We start from the raw sequence: 18,428 nt of genomic DNA, 5'->3' as shown, positions 1-18,428 counted from the left end.
TTAATGAGCGAGCCTTAACCTCTAAATTATTTGTGCTTCTTTTACGCTGAATTTTGCCCAACTAAACATTAAAATATTTTTCTCCTCTATAACACCAGTTTGTCTAAAAACAAGTTTTGGAGTTCACATTTAACAAAAAAGATTTTAAATAGTTATAATCTTCATTGGTTGCACAAAGTATATTTTAAAAAATGGCCATTAAATGAAATCTAAAAAAGGACTTTAGCAATAAACATTTTCTTAGGATTAGATGTTAATATTTCCTTAAAACTAAGAATGAAATGTATTTAAATTGTTGAAAACTATTAAGTCGTAATTAGTTGCATTTATTTTTCCTGTATTAATATTATTTAAAGTTTATTTTATCTATATTTTAGCACCGTTGATAACAACAAATATACTCGAAACGTCTGTTTAAAAATTGATTATTGATGGGTGGACTAGTTTTCTAAGAATATCTAATTACGAATATATTTATTTGAAATATAAAATATAATTATTATATATTTTGGTCGAAATTATAAGTTAAAAAAATAATAATGATTACTAAAGTAATCTTTAATATTCATTATGATTTAGTAATTCAACTTTACAAATATATGAGTATTTGTCTAAAGGTTCGGAAAATATGTTATATACAGAAGTGTTAATAAAATTATAAGTTAGAAATATTAATTGCTGTAATTTTTACTTCTTTTATAGTCTTCTACTGAAGATGTGAGCAATTTTGATGAAGAATTTACGTCAGAAAAACCTCAATTAACACCTCCAAAGGAACCTCGACCTTTAACTCATTTGGAACAAGATTTTTTTAGAGATTTTACTTATATGGCTGATTGGTGTTAAAACTGTTCTTGTATCTTAAAAGGTAACTTGGTCTTCTCTTATTTTTTTGGAAAAAAGTTCTAACCAAGAGAGAAAAAGAGTGCGTGGGTGAGAGAATGATTCCAGAAGCTAAATGGGGATATTAATAATGTTTTAAGATTCCGTCTTTAGTTCTAGGTAATAGGCAAATGTTGGGCAGGAAAAACATACTTTCTTACTAAACTTAGTTTAGTTTAATTGATCCACTCAATGGAATGTAATTTATTCAATAAATTGGGAATATTTTACCCAGAAATGTGTGTTACTATTCAGCGCTTACTCGTGTCGTGATTAATCGATTAATTTAAGCTGCCGTTTTAAAAATTAAATTATATATATTTCAAAAGCTTTACTAAATTTTTATAATAATTAATATTCAGTTAATTGTAAAACTTGTAAATTTTAAATTTGTCGGAAGGGAATTGATGATTAGTTTTGTGGACCAAGTTATCTTTGATACTTATTTCTTTTTGTTTTAATCCTATCCTTTAAAAAACTTAAATCTATCAAAGAATTGCGAAATTATTCTTGGACAATCTTTATATTTCTCTTGAAATTTTATTCAATTTTCATCAAAAGTTCTTAAGAAGCTTGGCAATTTCTAAACTGTGGCCTCTTAAAATGTTCCTTAGGAGCTATTTCTCCAAGTTGAGCATTTACTTCCATTGTAATAAATTGGTTCCTGTAATATAAATCTTTTGAATTGTTATCTATTATCATTAGAAATAACAAGCGCACCTGAAAAAAAAAACAATTTACGAATGCCCGAATTTGTTACAATTTGTTTATTGAAATATATCTATAATAGTCTTCCATCAAAACACCACATTAAATTCATAAATTTTATTAATAATTTTAGTTGGTAGTATTAAGCATATTGGTATTGTATTTCTAAAATAGGCTCAAAACTGCAATTCTCCCCAATGATTGATTATTTAATACTAAATGAAAATTAACCAGCCCTCGAGAAAACAAAAGAACAAAATGACTGTGATAAATTTGTCTATTTATATTAAAGCAAGAAAAGGAAAACCTTTATTTAATCATTATATAAAATCCTAGTGCCTATAATTATTTTTAAATATATATATATAATTAATTATTATTCACTATTTTATTTTTGTATAGATAGTAACGTAAAAAAAAAAAATTCATTAATTCTTATTATTAATTCAATATTCACATAATCATATTTGAAAATAGAATTTTAATAATTTTAATTTATGTAAATATATTATATATATAAATAATTAAATTAATTGTAATCGGGTACTATTGTCGTGTATATTATTGTAATAGTTAATTAAACAAGAATTGTATATAATAATTGTTTTTGTCCCTTATTATTTGATACTATCATTATGATTAGTCGTTCATTTTGATAACAGTGGATGGGTTTTAATATTGAATTAACAAATACATTATTTGTATAACTAAAAATTTTTAAAACTTATTTTAATAAGCAATATCAATATCAATACTGCAAGAACAAATAAATATTTTGGGCTCTTAATGAAATATTTATATATTGGAGCATTTAAAGCAATTGTCTTAATTGGCGGATATATAATAAGCGTTGTAATTAATAATAAACGGTAATGTTATATCTTTTATTTATTTAAAGGGTTGTGATTTCTTTTTTCTTCCAATATTTTAATAACTGCAATCCTAAATTTTGAGGCTTTCTTCTTTTTTATAGTAAGAATTCTTTTACTTTCACATCAAAATTTTAATATAAGGTTATTTAGGATTCTAAATGTTGAACTTTCTTCGTTTGTTTGTCCCAAATCAGGTTTGATACAATTTTTGATGTGTAATGTGCAATGTGTGTAAAAAAAAAAAAAAATCTGTATTTCTTTATTGCTTCATATCCAAAAATTTTAGTATCCTTTAATAACCGAAAAGTTTGTTTGTTCAGATGCAACCAGTTCGTAGATGCCTTGAAAACAAAGTGCCTTTTATGCTGATCATTTAGTAGTAAATTTTCCGGCTATCTCAGCGTTCAGAACTAGTGATTTAATAAATAATAAAGATGTGGAAACTGTAGTTGCAGTTAAATAAAATTTAGTAAGATTTGGCTTACGAAAGAATATTTTTATAATTTTGACGAGTAACTATATAAAACAAATCTAAGTTCAACTAAATCACAAACCCTTAATCTTTCAGGACCTCAGACATCATCATCATGCTAGAAATTCAAATATTCCCTTGTGAAAGATTTCGCTCAAGTGAGTCAGTCAGTCATACATTCCACTTCTATTGCTATTTTTAATAAAATTTGGTCTGGTATCCTTTCTTTTCCTTTAATCTAAATGTAAACACGTTCTTTAGATTTAGATGTCACTGGTTTAACTTGGATACTGCACTTTCCTATTATTCTCTATTTTAGACGTTTTAGCCAATGTTTCACATATCTTTTTGCTTAGTACATGTCTTCTTTTTCTTTAATAGTTTAGTTTTCACTTTCACTGGAGATGAGGGATGTTACGTACAACATTGTTTACAGTTTTTCAGCATTTTTCCAAGTAGCTTACGTTTCTTTTGTCTTAAAGAGAAGTTTTTCTAGCTTTAACCTCAATCCTGCGAGTCCTAAATTTATCACAATTGTAATATTACTTTTTTAATAGATTTTGATTTCTTTTGTTAGAGACCTGAACAATAAAAACATAAAGTGTATACAGGTATACTTGGATCCCCAGTTTTAGCCTTGGATTGTATTCAAGAAAGGTATTTATGAAAAATGTTTACTGTCCTCTCCTGTCCGCGGTCACCCTGATGGACAGTTACTTGGTGGACGTAGCCAACTGGAAGTAGCCAGGTTTTTTTTTTATTGGTTAGGAACATTCCTTCCTAGCTTCTTAATAAACTTTATATATTTCTTTATCTGATTCCTCCATTTCAAGCAATCCTATCCAGTTACTTTAAGCTTAATCTTCTTTCATTTTATAATTTCATATTGAATGGAGCTTTAAACTCATTTTATTTAGAAATAAAAAAAAATTGAAATTGCGTGATCACATCCATTAAACTTTCAAAAGGCTTTCTTTTACAACATATTGCCTTTCAAATAAAACAAACAAGTGAATCAAAAAAACTCTTCGGAAATAATATTTTATTTTTACTAATCAAACGAACTGAAAGCCTCTAAAATCAAACAAATCAAAAAATTCCAACAGTAATTGTGGCCAATTAGTAAAACATAAAACACTAAAATAATAGTATTTTCTATATTGTCTAACGGACCTATTTTTTGTAAATAACATTCATTTTCTAATTTAAAACAAACTGTAAATATTTTTTACAATATAATAGTGGGTCACATAAACTTTGTGTGGTGTGTTTTTGTGAAAGCCACTAGCAGTTGGGAAGTGCCTATTTCATAATGGACTTGCTACTGATGAATTTATTGATAATAAACAAATATAGAATATTACTTTTTTTTTGGTGTTGTGAATCATTAAGGTTTACTTTAGATTATAAAGGAGTCATAATTATTGTGGCCAAAGTAACATTTAATATTAAAACTAATTAACTAATTATTTTAGTACATAGTAAAATGAGTGAATATTTATTAAAAATTCAATATAATCAGTTTGGTACGTGTATAGTGTGCCTTTTTCAATAATTTGTCATACCTGTGAACAAATTTTTAAGTTGCATATTCTCTGAAGTAAATTTTTCAAAATTGTTAGCCCAGTGTGTGTATGTAATAAATAATAAATTAAACTAAATGGATTAAATAACGTAGATTAATTTTACCACAATATCATGTTGCTTATATTTTTTAATGATTAAATATTGTGTGCAGTGACAAAATTATTTTAAATATATAAATGTTATAATTTTTTTAAAAAGTCCTTTTATTTCTAAATATTACCCTTGCCATTCTGAAGCAACCTTACAAAATGAATAATATAGATACGTAAAAAAAGAATTAAGTATAAGAATTTAGAAAGAGGTGCTTGCTTGGGGTTCAGTTTTCTTCAAGCGGGAATTTTAGAAACTCATTTGATTCTTTCTAAGTAATATGATATCGTAATATACACACCAAGAAAAGTCAAACCCTAATTGTCAAAAGCCATTTTTTTTTCAAATAATTTAGTTAGGAATTAAAAGAAAAATCTCTTTAAAAAATACTAATTTATTTTACAGCAATAAATAACTAATTAGGAATCACAATAAATTTCATTAACAGGTACTTAAGAATGCAATTTATAATACAATTCTTGTGTTTCAACTACAAATAGGAACGTCCTCTTGCACATTTGTACATTCTGCGAATTTTTTTCACATCTTTCTTTGAAAAATGTATTCTCTGACCCATTGATACTCCTGGAACCTTTAAGCATAATTTTGTTTAGCTTTCATTCTTTGGATATATATATATTTGGATATATATATATATTTATAAGAGCAGAAATTAAGGATAGATTCATCAAACGCTAACAAGATACTGCTAATAAATGGTGTGGCCGATAAACTAACTCATCTATTTATATTTAATATTTATCGTTTGCAGAAGTGGAATGGACGATGCGCAGCCTTGTTAGATGTGTTTTCTACAATGACGATTGCAAAGTTTGGAAGAATAATTATGAAAAGACTGAAGAAACATTATTCCTATAAAGTTCATGAATGTTAACAAAGTTGTAAACATGTATTGATATGGTTCATTCTAAAACAGTTTTTTAAGTAAAAAGTAGCCTAAATTAAAATGCGGGCCAGGCAAAAATAAGTCTGAACAAAACTCTTCAACTTACTTTTGCTACAATTGTTGGGTTACCATTTCTCGAAAAAGCAGTCTCAGAGTAGTGCATAATGCTTCGATAATCGTAATCCACATTAAAGGTATTGGTGTTCTTACGTTTTACTTTTTCAAAATTTACCTCATGTCCTAAAAATTTGTCAAATATTAACAACTTGGAAAGTGCATATGAATGAAAATCAATTTATAAGGCCCAAGAAAAAAGAACGTTAATGATACACACTAACCTGGAATGATATTTCTGTAGTCAATGGTTACATATCTATTTCGATCCCATCTGGTGTGCTCATGAAAAAACCCAACAACATGCATCAATTCATGTATTACTGTCCCACGCTGGGCACATCCTGGCGATTGTAGATTTATTTTCTGTGCTCCTCCCACTCGCCCCACTGCCGAGTAACATCCTTCTCTGTCGTTAGCGATATATATATAATCTAATTCATTAACTCTGGGTACAAATTTTATGCAAGTTAGACGTGCGTATTCTGCAAAAGCCCATTTCAAAGTTTGGAGGTCAGTTTGAGCTGGAAATAATAAGAAGAATTTAAATTGTGAAAAGTAGGTTTAACTTTTTATTTTTAATTCAGCCGGAAGGAACATTAATCCTATTTCAAATAATACATACTGGCATCAGTAGTAAGTTTTCTTGACGATACAGGAATTCATGATTTAAAAAAATGGTGACAAAATTTGTAATGATAAAGATCTAAGAAATAACAATCTAATCCTCTTTGAAAACTTATGCCACTTAATAGTCAAATATCTAGAAGTTGAAAGGACCATTTCCACTTAAAGTTTCTTTCGAAATTCAAGTTTTGGGGATCCGACATACCCAGAATCCCAGAAATAAAACAAAATCTGTCCTCAATGAAAGTACATTTTCACGTTCATAAAAAAATACATGCATCAGAGAGTTTTGTTAATAATGTGAGATTAAGTTAACAATGAAACTGTTGTTAAAATAACGAGCTTGACAAAAATCAATTGAAATAAGATGTGGGCATATATTAGGTTTATTTTGTTTTTTGTTGCTTCAAATATCCAATTTGTAACGTAACTGGGGTCTCAGTGCTGAATAATACGTAGATTATTTTCGTCATAGTGTGTTAATTTTCTTTAATTCTAAACGGTTTCGGAATTTCAGTTATCTGCCATCTTTGGGTTACACTGATGGTTAGCTGGTGTAATGTTAGTTGCTTAGTTAGTGTCTTATGATGATAATAAAAAATTACTTACAAAAACGTCCTGCGATTGTGTAAGGTATAATTCCATGAGGCCATTTAGAAGACAGAGTTACAATTCCATTTCTGGCCATTGAAATATTATTTGGGAAAACAATATCACCTTCCACATAATTTCCCAGTTCTTCAGGATTAACGCCTGAGCGTGCATACCAATTTGCAACTCTAACACCTAAATAAAAGAAATTCTATAAATTGTTATATTTTTTATATAAATGAACAAAAGTTCACGACAAATGAACATGCTCAAGCTTCCTTTAAAATAAATCAAAGAACCATACCAGAGCAAATTAGCTTTCTTCAGAGCATCTCCTGGTAGATTTTTTTTAATTAATTTTTAATGAGGCAACATGTTTTTACTGTTTTGCGTGATAAAAGTTTTTTAAAAAAAACATTTGGACAATTCATGTAATTTTGGAAGAATCTAAGGTGACTTCTTTCTGCGAAACAAGTTCTATTTTTATTCTATCCTCAAGTTTTTGTTAATTTATTTAGCCATTGAATTTGTTTATGAATTTTGAAATTGATATTAAAACATAATTCCTGAGAACTACTGAATCATGTTTTTTTTGTATAAACGCACAAATCAATAAATTTACCTCAAACTGGAAACACCCACTTTATTGGAATCAAGATTATTAAAAAACGTGGGTGATCCAAGGTCGGGCCAACGCTCGTAACCTATACTCATTTGTTTTATTAATTAATGTTTCATTAATCTAACTACATCTCATTTCCATTTTCTGGATTCAGGGTTAAGATGGACATTATGTTTGGGTTGGGTTGGAGTATTTTGAGTGGTTAGCGGAAGCAGAAGATGAATAATTACTAAATATTTCTGCGACATAGATTGTTATTTCCGGAGCAAGTAGGTGTTTCACATTGTTTACATGATTGAGTTCATCGTAAAGTGGCACACACATTGTTGTTATTTAATTGATCCCTTAACACAGAGTTTGCACCTGAGATCATTAAAAAAACTCTTTTTCTCCCAAATGTTTGGTCATTGTTCAGAGTGAATGATGACTTATTTAATGAACTTTTCTTTTCTTTTTACACGTTATTCTGGTAATGTATCAAAAGCTCAGGATATTAATTAAATTGAATACGTTAAGTAGATTTCTTTTTAAATAAGAACGTACAAATTTTTAAATAAATGAAGTGCACTTGGTGCTTAATTTTACACTAGTGAGGTATTTACCAAAGAAATAGTGATCAGATCTGAGAACAGTCACAATCAAACGAATTCGAAGTCATTAGAATTCGACCTCACGATGCAACGACCTCGTCCCCGGCTACATAACAGGAGATATGATTGTCATGTAATTCTTTAGTAAAAAATATTTGGCTTTCAAAATAGTAACAATAAGTTACGTCAAGGACAAGGTTACTGTAACTGCTTCTAATCTTCTTTAGTACTTGCTTTCTAATTTCACACGACTGTTTATGGAAATATCTTTAATAATTTCTACTATATCAAATACTTAAGGGAAAATTTTATTCTAACCATTGTGAAATGAACGACACCACCTTGGAAATTACAAGCACTACACCTCCAAAGGATTCTAAAGTTCGATGTCTTCAAGTATGTATACCAAAAAGTCGAACAGTAAGAGTAAGAGGTGTGCTAATGGGGCTTTCCCCTGTGATGAATCTTTGGATTCTTCCTCAGGATTTCTCCGTCTTAAGATTATATTACTAAGCCCAACTTCCGCCCATTAATTATAGTAGTTTCCTAATACTAAAGAAAAAGTAATACTGATTTACTCCGATTGATTTTCCCAAAATAAAAATTACTTTGAATTATTTAATTGAATCATACTCTAAATAATTAGAACACTTATTATAAGTAAAGTAAAGTAAATGCCTATTTTTTCAGGAGGGCTTTACGTCCAACCACCAATTAGATGTCGTGGACTAGCAAAAATACTTTACTGTAAACTTCTTTTATTAACCATTAAAAAAAAATCCAAGGCCTAAGTCCGGGAATCGAACCCAGTATCACAATACATATTAGTTTTACAGGTCACGCCTCTAACAGCTCAGCTTCCGTGGCGCCTAGAACACTTATTATTATCTTTGCACTGGAATAACGTGAGTGACCATCACTAGCGAACTAACAACTAGTTGCGAGGAAAATAATAATTTATATTACATATCATACAACGAGACTTTATTGAAGGAAATATTATGTAATTAATATCTATCGTTAAAATTAACTTGCCTGATTCGTAGTCTGGCGAAGCAAACAAATGACTTCCAAATTTTTGATACATTTCCATTATTTGTGAGTTAGTGTCATCGTAATCTTCGTAATAATGCTGGGTTAAGACGATATCCGGACAGTATGCAAGCAAGAGTAATCCTACAAAAACCATGGCGTCGCCCTCATTGATCACATCAATTTTGTTACCTTATGGTTCCGGCAGTAACAGAGCATTTATTTAATATGCCGAAATCCCCTCCATTGTTCTTGTGGTGGTATAGCGGCTGAACTTGAATATAGTCACTACTTCAAGTTCATATACCATATCTTTCCTGTGTACTTAATCCCCCACTTTTAGTATTGTCATCTGTTTTACATTTTACCTGATGTCCGTCACCAACTCATAAATATCGTTGTCCCAATTTTTTTCTCACAGGGTCTCCCTTAAGACTTAGTCAAGCTGACTATTGGTTTATCAGACAAATATTCAACTGTCCACACTGCTAACACATCAGAGATCCATTATAATAGTTCCGAAAACACTTATCAATAAAATATTCCTTGAATATTCAAGCTTCTCAGAACGCTTGAATGAAAAACATCATCTAAAACTATTAAATCATTTGTAGAAAAAAAGAGTAGATTCCCAAGAAGTTCTGACAATCTTCCAGGTCCATAAGTAATGTCTATTTAGTCAGGCGAGCTTTACATGGACGTCGTGGATGGATGCGACTAACAAATTTATTTTACTATAAATTTCTCATATTACTGAATAAAATCCAAGGCCCATACTAAGAATCGAACCCAATACCACAATATATGCAAAATATTGTATATGAGGCCGGTAACTTGTCTCTGGATTCTTTATTAGCTGGTCTTTGGGTCACGGTCTCCTAGCTTCTTCAAGGTGCCATTATGTTCCAGTCAACTTTGCAAAAACAAATACAAAATGTGTTAAAGGATAAAGAGAGATAATACTTAATGAAATGCCAATCGGCAAGGGTCTTTATTAGCATTTAGTAGTAACTTTGAAGAAAGATTAAAGTTTACTTCGATTACATTAGTTACAAAAGTTGCTAAAACTATCAAATTACTGAGTTCATGGCTATATTTACGTACATAAAGATTCTGTGAAAGTTTTACATCTTGAATAATTTTACCATGAAATGTCTATTAGTTAACCCTGGATTGCTTACTTTAAATATTAGCCACATCGATAGTTTAGAAAGGCTTTAAATTTCTGTCCGTCAGCACTACTGCTAACCAAAATATGCTAGCTAATATCGTGCAGTTAAGTACTGGTTTATCCTGAAGTATACATTTAATACCCACAATTTTTGAAATAAATGTTTTTTTATAAACCAGGAGAACTTTTTTATGCCTCTTACTTATAAAATAATTTTTTTACGTATATTCCTAGAGTCACAAAAACAAAACAAAAATATAATTAATTTGAAAACAATTGATTCGGCCAAAATATTCGAGTTGCGCATTGCTAGAAATGATTCTGACTTTGAAAATGATTTATTCTTTAATACTTTTTAATTTTGATCTGTACATTCTTTATTAAAGAATAAATTTTTGGACACTAGGTAATATTTCTTACATTTTATCTTTGTAAATTTTGATAATTAGTGGAAAAGAATTTTCAAATTCCGTATTTTTAAAAATATGCCTCCTAATTTATTAGTCCTTAATGGAGTACGAAAGAAATTAAATAACAAAAATCTATTCGATGGCTAGATTAGCTAATAACATGTTGTCTACATAATGAGTCATTTTTGTAAGGTGTGAATGATGAGCTACTTTAGACACATAAATTGTACCTTCGGCAATCTTCTTTGAAGGTGTATTAACAACCATTCTAAGAATGCAAAGCTTTGTAACATTTACCGCAATAACCTTGCAAAAGGATAATATTTACAATCTAGGTTAACATGTATATAAAGAAAAAAAACAAAAAACAAGCTTTTACTGTACCAAAACCTTTTGCAAACAAGTTTTGTGTAGGTGTAGCATGAACTTGGCCATATAGATTACTCAGATATAGCCGGAAATAATACTTCTTGAAGGTTTCATTCGTTGATGTCTTAAATTTGCAAACGTCTAACGCACCAAAGTGAAAATTGAATAGAAAAACAATAGAATAACAATGTGGACCACTTCCATAGGATGTGGGCCTATGATAAATCATTAAATATTATTTAATACTATAATCTATACCTCCAAGAAGAGAAACGATCCCTGTCTTTCAAATGAATGTTGAATTAAAAGAAGTGAAAAACCCAAATGCATTTAATTTTCAAACACATTTTAGGCACTAGCATTGTCCCAATGTACCGACTCCCCTTATTTCTTGGAGCTCTTTTAGAGATCATATCTTTAAATATCTGATATTTTCAGGTATTGAAGCGGATATATAATCTCCTGTGGACCCTATTATTCTCCTATAACACCGGAAAGTGGTTATCCCTAATTACTGGCCAGCACGAAACCCGTTCCCTTAGATGCTTAGATAGTTACCACTTATTCTTCAAAAACCAAGAAATACCCGATACACAAGCAGCTAGTTAGTTGGACGTAATGTCTGCCAGAAAAAGTAGCCATTATTTCTATTGGGCTGGCTATTCGTTAAATAGAATTTTTGCTGAAAGGACAAGATTTTAGATAAGAAATAAATCTGATGTGAAACATACTCAACTTTGTTTGCCACTGGAGGGCACCAAGACTTCAGGCCAGTCATTACCTCGTAGAGACTGCTGGCGAAGCGACTCGGTATCTAAAATACGAAAAGTTGTTGTACATAAGAAAACGTATCTAAGAAAATCAAACACAATACGTAATTTGCCAATTTTACAATTGCAATAAGCGTAACTTACCTACGATGAAATAAGGGCCAGGAACACCTCTACCCCACACTAGTACCGCACGCAAAGGCCCTTCATATACCAGGGCCAAGAGGCCTGCACATATGAGTTTGCTCAACTACGAAGTTGCACACCACAGACCGTTGTAGGCGCCTTACGAAGGCCCATTCCCCGTCCGAGTCTGAGAAACCACCGACAATCGAACGCCAGGGCAAGGAGGCAAGCATTACACTGGACAGCGTCAAGCTTGCGGTTAGGCGTTCAGCGCTCCGGACGGACGCAGCAAGAAAGCATCAGATAATTTCACCAGCGTAATACCAGTCAACGAGCCAACACCAGAACTCCACAGGCCGGTCGGACCGTCCAATCTCCGCGACGGCCGCAGACTGGAAATCCAAAACTCTGTCAGGCCGCAAAGTGGAAGTGCTATTCTCACTCTGAATTTTTTCGATACCAGCTGGTACGATATCCTTTAAACTGATTACCCTCACTACACACATATGTAGGGCATCTCTGGTGTCTAAAACATTTAACAATTTTGTTATAGCGCATGGCTGTTTTTGGTTCCCCTCAAAAGGGACTTTACAAAAACTTATAAGAAATAAGAAAAAAAAAGCTATGTTCGCAATTACCAATTCGGAGTAAATCTGAAGGACAAGAGTGCGTCATTAGTGAATAATTAATATCCTGCACCCTCAACCATCAAACTGAAGAAATGGAGTTTCATTCCTAATAGTGTACGAAATTAGTAATAAATTAATAATAAAAAAGGGAAGGGATTAGCTATGAGGTTAGCATACTGGACTCCCACGCGGAGGTCCCGGGTTCGAATCCAGCAGCTGACCCTTAGATTTTCTCTTCCTAGGAGCTTCTTACAGCTCACTGTCCGGTGATGGACAGTGTTGTCTGTAACGAGAGAACACTGTCCGGAGGCCGGCAGTGCACTGGAAAAAGCTCCGGGCGCTAATGACCTCAGCTGTTGATGCGCCAAAAAAAAAAAATATATTGTTTTCCTAAATTCCAACTAAAAACTTTTGGCCTTACAATAATCTGACAGAATTCTTTATTTACATTATGCAAAATCACGTTTGGATAATTTTTTTTAAATAATTTTTTCTTTTTGAATAAAATTTGTATTTATAATTAATGGCATATCTTGAAGTGTCAGGCAAGGTTAGAGAAAACTATAAAATAAAATAGGTTATCACACGCACACATTTTCGAAACTATATATATATATATAAACTACCTATCACTTCCATTCGTCATTCATTTAAGGAATAATATTATTCCGGATAGCAGTGATTAATAGAATTCACTTCGGTACAATGCCTCCTGCGAACCTTGACTATTATTGTAAGAAAAGACAATGAACACTGAACAATTCTCATTCTTTTGTTAATATTTATTAACTGGAACTCATGTTTTTCCTTGTAAAGAGTGTAAATTCACTTCTTATACAAATAATAAGAAGACCTATATTCTCTTGATTCCCTGATGAAGGCAATGAATTAGTCACTTCTTCAGAGATATTCATGTCGTGTAAATAATTCCTACTGACACTTCAACAAGCCTAGAGTTAATTTCTACATATTTTTAGTGCTTTCGAAGTAAAATTTTATAGATGACTATTGCGTTTATCTTGACCCAAAATATGCAAAGATTTGCCTTAATTTAATGCTACATACTATATACGAGTATTTATTCAACATTAAATTCATGCGTTTAAATGGGACACTATCTGTATCGATATCATTAAATAATAACTAATTTTGTGTATTGAAACTAACCTGCGGAAGGGCCTTGATTGTTAATAAGGACAATGTGACTCATATAACTCTTTTGTCAACGTTTTCTTCTCATAGTCATTTATCTTCTTCTTTTATACTTGGATGATTGTCATCTTTTTTGGTTTCTTTTAATCTAAAATGATAGCTATTGTGAACTGAAAATAAAATAACTCACGCCATTTCCATTTACCTAATTAAAGTCACCTACACTTTGTGTAGTACAGTAGTAGTATACATACCTAAATGTGAAGAAGATAAACTTATTGTAGTAGGTTTACTCTAGATATTAGATGCTAGTGATGACCTTTTTCGAAGCTAATGCTTTCTTTTTGAATGATTCTAGATGATGAACAAATTTCGTAACAGACTGGCGAAAAAAAGTACCTAATTCAAAAACAAAAATCGTCCATGACTTTTTACAAATTTGTTATGTGTACAAAAAATGGTCCAAACTTTCATCAGTAGCTTCCACTTAAAACAAATTCTGAATTAGAGTGTTTATTGCACGTACTTACAGGTTTATTGCAATCATTTCAAATTATTAACAGGGAAGGGATTAGCTATGAGGTTAGCATACTGGACTCCCACGCGGAGGTCCCGGGTTCGAATCCAGCAGCTGACCCTTAGATTTTCTCTTCCTAGGAGCTTCTCACAGCTCACTGTCCGGTGATGGACAGTGTTGTCTGTAACGAGAGAACACTGTCCGGAGGCCGGCAGTGCACTGGAAAAAGCTCCGGGCGCTAATGACCTCAGCTGTTGATGCGCCAAAAAAAAAAAAAAAAAAAAAAAAAAATTATTAACGAGTTAACCGAGTTTCATGAATGAAACATCATTAATTCAAAATTTTATGTAGATTTGCACAATAGAGAACCCGACGCTTCGCAACTTTAGGAGAGCCCAACTCAAGAAAAGCCCTCTCTAAAACTATTATTATTAATAACTCTGTAAATCATCATCCGATTTTGATAAATTAAGCATGAAGAAGTGATTAAAGCTTCCCTCCGTGACACCTATGTTTTTAAACAATTTTTAATAAAACTAAATCTTCTGCTGATTTTAATGAAATTTGGCAAGAAGAAGAATTTAGAGTGCGTGACATTAAAGTATTATCCTGCTGCTACACTTATTAAGGATAAGTATTGCAAACATGCCGTATTCGCCGTTTACCCTTCTCTTTACCCTTTTAGGGAGAAGAACTGTAATTGCAGATAATTTTCCTTTCCCCTTTTAAGAAGAAGTTATTGTGTTCACAGCTTAATTTCTCTTACATCCCTTAAGAGAAAGTAATGTTACCACAATTTTTCTAACTGGAAGGATTTGAAATCGCTAATTTCTTTCAATTATCCGTCTTAATTGGATGTAAATATTCATCAAATAACCCCACAACGTTTTTCCAGTCTCCATCTTCTTCCTACCAACTTGGTACATTTCCCCCATAACGTTTCTCACAGTCTAAATCTTCTTTCCACAATTTGGTACTACTCCCCCGAAAATTCTCCATTTCCTTCCACCCAATAACTTGATAGTTTTATTTTCTACATCTACCTTCCACTAACTTGGTACCAAGTATAAAAGTGTTGCTTATTACAAGTGTTAAGAAAACCTGTAAACAAGATAAGAAACTTTACAGAATAGGCTAAAATAAAGGTTTGGAATACTTTGGGCAATGACATTATTTTTAAAATTATAACGATAATTTAAGAAATATTTATGCACTACTTTCATTGATCTATTAAATTGATGTCAAATGTATGTAAGATTAGACTGATCTGAACTATGTAGATAAGACAAAAACCATAAGGCAGCAAAAACAACTTTCTAACCTCTATATCCGATATAAATCAGCTTAATTATTCCCGATATCCGAATATTTAAAAACATCACTAGATATATGAGTTTGTTCCAACCCAGGAATAAGTAAAAATCTACCCAAAAGGTACACAAATGTCCTTAACATAAACTTAGTTTAAAAAGTATAAGGTTTGATTAAACGAAAAAAGTACACAAATCAGCAAGTACGTGTCATTTCATTATTATATATTAAAGTAACTTTGATGAATTATGGTTTCATTATTTAAAATAATTAATATTAATTCAAATAGGTATGCTTAGTATTTCCAGAAGGACTATCAAAGCGACAGTAATTCAGTTGCTCTTCAATCTCCAAATATATGTATATCAAGTTACATCATTGAACAATTCAAACAAATTAACTTACCTTGTGGATGTGAAAAATTTTTAAAAAATAATATTTCACACAAATACCATCACTCGGCAAAAAAAAATCTAAAATTCAACACATTCAAATATTCAATTCTATTCAAAAAATTAACATTCTATTCTACTTATTCATTAATTATAAGATGACACTAAGATATGAGACCCTTGTTCCTTAACAGATATCTTGCTTTCAAACAACATTCCTTCAAATACGTTTTCCATAAGAAGAAAACAGCTGCTTACAAGTTTATCAAATTTAACACAAACAAGTCAAAGAGTAAATTCCCTTCAAAAAAAACATCGCCAATCACAATATCCTTATAACACATTTGTTGCTTAATTATATTCGAAAAATCCTTTCCAACGCAAAGAACAATAGAATAAATCTTATAACACTTTGTTAGAAATATCAAAAACTAAAATGTAGCTCCCTTCCTCGTGCTTATCTTAGTTGCAATTTCTATCAAATAACAATCTTTACTTTCTACTCAACAATATGTACTTCCGGACTTTTAGCAATATTGTCATGAAAAAAAAATTTATGTATGAAAATGGCCAGCATAATGATCAGCGACATCATATAAACTCTAAAAAATAACAATGATGAAATAAAAAATAATAAAGTTATACTTATTTAGGATTTTATGAAAATGTTCATAATTGTAGGATTTACAAAAATCATCTCAGGTTTGTTGCTACAGATCAAAAATATCAAAAAAAGGAAAACATAAAAAATTAGTTCAAGAATAATCCATCAGAGAGCGCAAAATATAGAAAAAGATAATAAATTAGAACATTAGTTTAAAAAAAAATTCGTCAAGAGCGTTAAACATCTAAAAGTTGAAAAATAAATTAGTTCTAAACAAATCCGTCAGAGGGCACTGAATATCGAAAGAGGTAAAAAGTAGAACATATGTTTTAAAAAAAATCCGTCGGAGGGCACCGAATATCGAAAGAGGTAATAAAATAGAACATAAGTTTTAAAAAAAATCCGTCAGAGAGCACTAAATATCTAAAAGTTGAAAAATAAATTAGTTCTAAACAAATCCGTCAGAGGGCACTGAATATCGAAAGAGGTAAAAAGTAGAACATTAGTTTTAAAAAAATCTGTCAGAGGGCACTGAATATCGAAAGAGGTAATAAAATAGAACATTAGTTTTAAAAAAAATCCGTCAGAGAGCACTGAATATCGAAAGAGGTAATAAAATAGAAAATTAGTTTTAAAATAAATCCGTCAGAAGGCACTGAATAACAAAAAAGTTAAAAAATTAAAAATAAGTTTCAGAAAAATCCGTCAGATGGCGCCACTTATCAGGCAAATAAAATATATCACTGATATGTATTACTGGAAATATTTTCTTCAGTACGACTTGAGTGATGTAGGGGAATAGATCGCTTTGTCGCTCGTCAATCCAAACATATTTTATCTCGTCTGATCATCTCTCCCTTAAAGAATAACTTAAGCATTTTTTTTATAGTAGTTCCTAAAATAACCACAGATAGCACTGATGTAACCTTTATATGCGCATGGACGGAAACAAATTTTTTTTAGTACGACTTAAGTGATGTAGGAGAGTAGGTCGCTTCGTCTGCTCGTCACTCCAAATATATTGTATCTAGTACAACATTCACTTCTCTCCTTTAAAGAATCATGAATGTTTATCTAACATCTGATAAAGATGTTTCAATTGTTTCAAAGTAACCATCCAATTAAAAAATTAATATCAGAAATATTGCCCCACCCTCCCACCCTGAAAAATTCACTGACTTATATAGCCTGGATGTATTTTTGAACACTCGACAATGAAGATACATTTTTTGCATTTTTCTCAACAGAAAAAAAATTATTTCAGCTCACTTCCGGTATCATTAATTAACACTTACCTAATGCCATCTAATTGCCATAATGCCTTATTTAAAAAAACACAGAGAAAGAGTAATTAAAAGAAAACGAAAAAAAAGATTAACAAATCAACTTTAGTTCATGGTTCTCTCCCAGGAAGCGGTATAATCACTGTTTATACTAGCATTTTTCCAAAACCATTCTTCTTTTATCTCAATACTCAAAATGGTAAGTTAGTTCAAATAAATAGTTCCCTTAATGGATTGGAATGCAGAAATGATGCGAATTACCTCAACTTAAGAAGTTGTGTGCTGCAATAAAGAGCAACATGGTAACTTCGAGCCAGTGAAGGGAACTGGATAAAGAAAACATTAAGCCCTATAACAAAACAATATTTTACTTACTGATAAATAAACAGGTTTTCATGTTAATATTGAAAACTTTTTCAATAAAATTTATACTCTAAAATGATACAATAAATTTGAGACATGCCCTGTAAAACAGTCTGATATAATGTATAGCAGAAAACATTTAAAATTATATTATGCCTTAAAAAAAAACATTGTTATTTTAATCTCCAAATCTGAAACGAAATAACTTAAACGTATTTAACTATCTTTAAGCTTACT

The 18,428-nt window shown here is 30.8% G+C and overlaps 2 protein-coding genes across 12 annotated transcripts in view; one reads left to right on the top strand and one right to left on the bottom strand.

The window, feature by feature from the left end:
- Positions 1-4,718, top strand: part of Pkn (serine/threonine-protein kinase N) — an 82,655-nt gene extending 77,937 nt beyond the window's left edge. For all 9 annotated transcript variants that reach the window (XM_074118286.1, XM_074118283.1, XM_074118288.1 and 6 more), the window contains one exon: positions 703-4,718. In XM_074118286.1, the coding sequence (XP_073974387.1) occupies positions 703-846 (144 nt within the window). In that variant the 3' untranslated portion in view covers positions 847-4,718. The remainder of the gene's footprint in view (positions 1-702) is intronic.
- Positions 4,719-4,987: 269 nt separating this feature from the next.
- On the bottom strand, positions 4,988-17,300 carry LOC141449160 (hatching enzyme 1.2-like). Of its 3 annotated transcripts, none has more exons than XM_074118306.1 (10): positions 15,955-17,300; positions 13,976-15,339; positions 13,737-13,869; positions 11,959-12,466; positions 11,776-11,858; positions 9,098-10,007; positions 6,869-7,045; positions 5,857-6,156; positions 5,625-5,758; positions 4,988-5,203 (listed from the first exon to the last, which is right to left on the bottom strand). In XM_074118306.1, the coding sequence occupies exons 6-10, from the start codon at positions 9,249-9,251 to the stop codon at positions 5,102-5,104; spliced, it is 867 nt and encodes a 288-aa protein (XP_073974407.1). In that variant the 5' UTR covers positions 9,252-10,007; positions 11,776-11,858; positions 11,959-12,466; positions 13,737-13,869; positions 13,976-15,339; positions 15,955-17,300; the 3' UTR covers positions 4,988-5,101. The 3 variants fall into 3 exon arrangements, with proteins under 3 accessions (XP_073974407.1, XP_073974408.1, XP_073974405.1); XM_074118307.1 differs by having other exon boundaries at positions 13,976-14,120; XM_074118304.1 differs by having other exon boundaries at positions 13,737-13,891; positions 13,976-17,300.
- Between the last annotated feature and the right edge of the window lie 1,128 nt (positions 17,301-18,428).

The sequence above is a fragment of the Rhodnius prolixus genome, unplaced genomic scaffold, assembly GCF_049639745.1.
Source record: "Rhodnius prolixus isolate KJV_2025 unplaced genomic scaffold, Rpr scaffold_2, whole genome shotgun sequence".
Lineage (NCBI taxonomy): Eukaryota > Metazoa > Arthropoda > Insecta > Hemiptera > Reduviidae > Rhodnius > Rhodnius prolixus.
Note: the sequence above shows the minus strand (reverse complement) of the source record. Positions and strands in the feature narration are given on the sequence as shown.

What these genes read in the sequence shown, in the direction of transcription:
- LOC141449160 (XM_074118304.1), bottom strand. Translation starts at nt 9,251, where the DNA reads ATGGTTTTTGTAGGATTACTCTTGCTTGCATACTGTCCGGATATCGTC. An exon ending in TTCGCCAGACTACGAATCAG is followed by an intron (nt 7,046 to 9,097) that starts GCAAGTTAATTT and finishes TCTTTTATTTAG; the next exon opens with GTGTTAGAGTTGCAAATTGG. An exon ending in CTACAGAAATATCATTCCAG is followed by an intron (nt 5,759 to 5,856) that starts GTTAGTGTGTAT and finishes ACAAATTTTTAG; the next exon opens with GACATGAGGTAAATTTTGAA.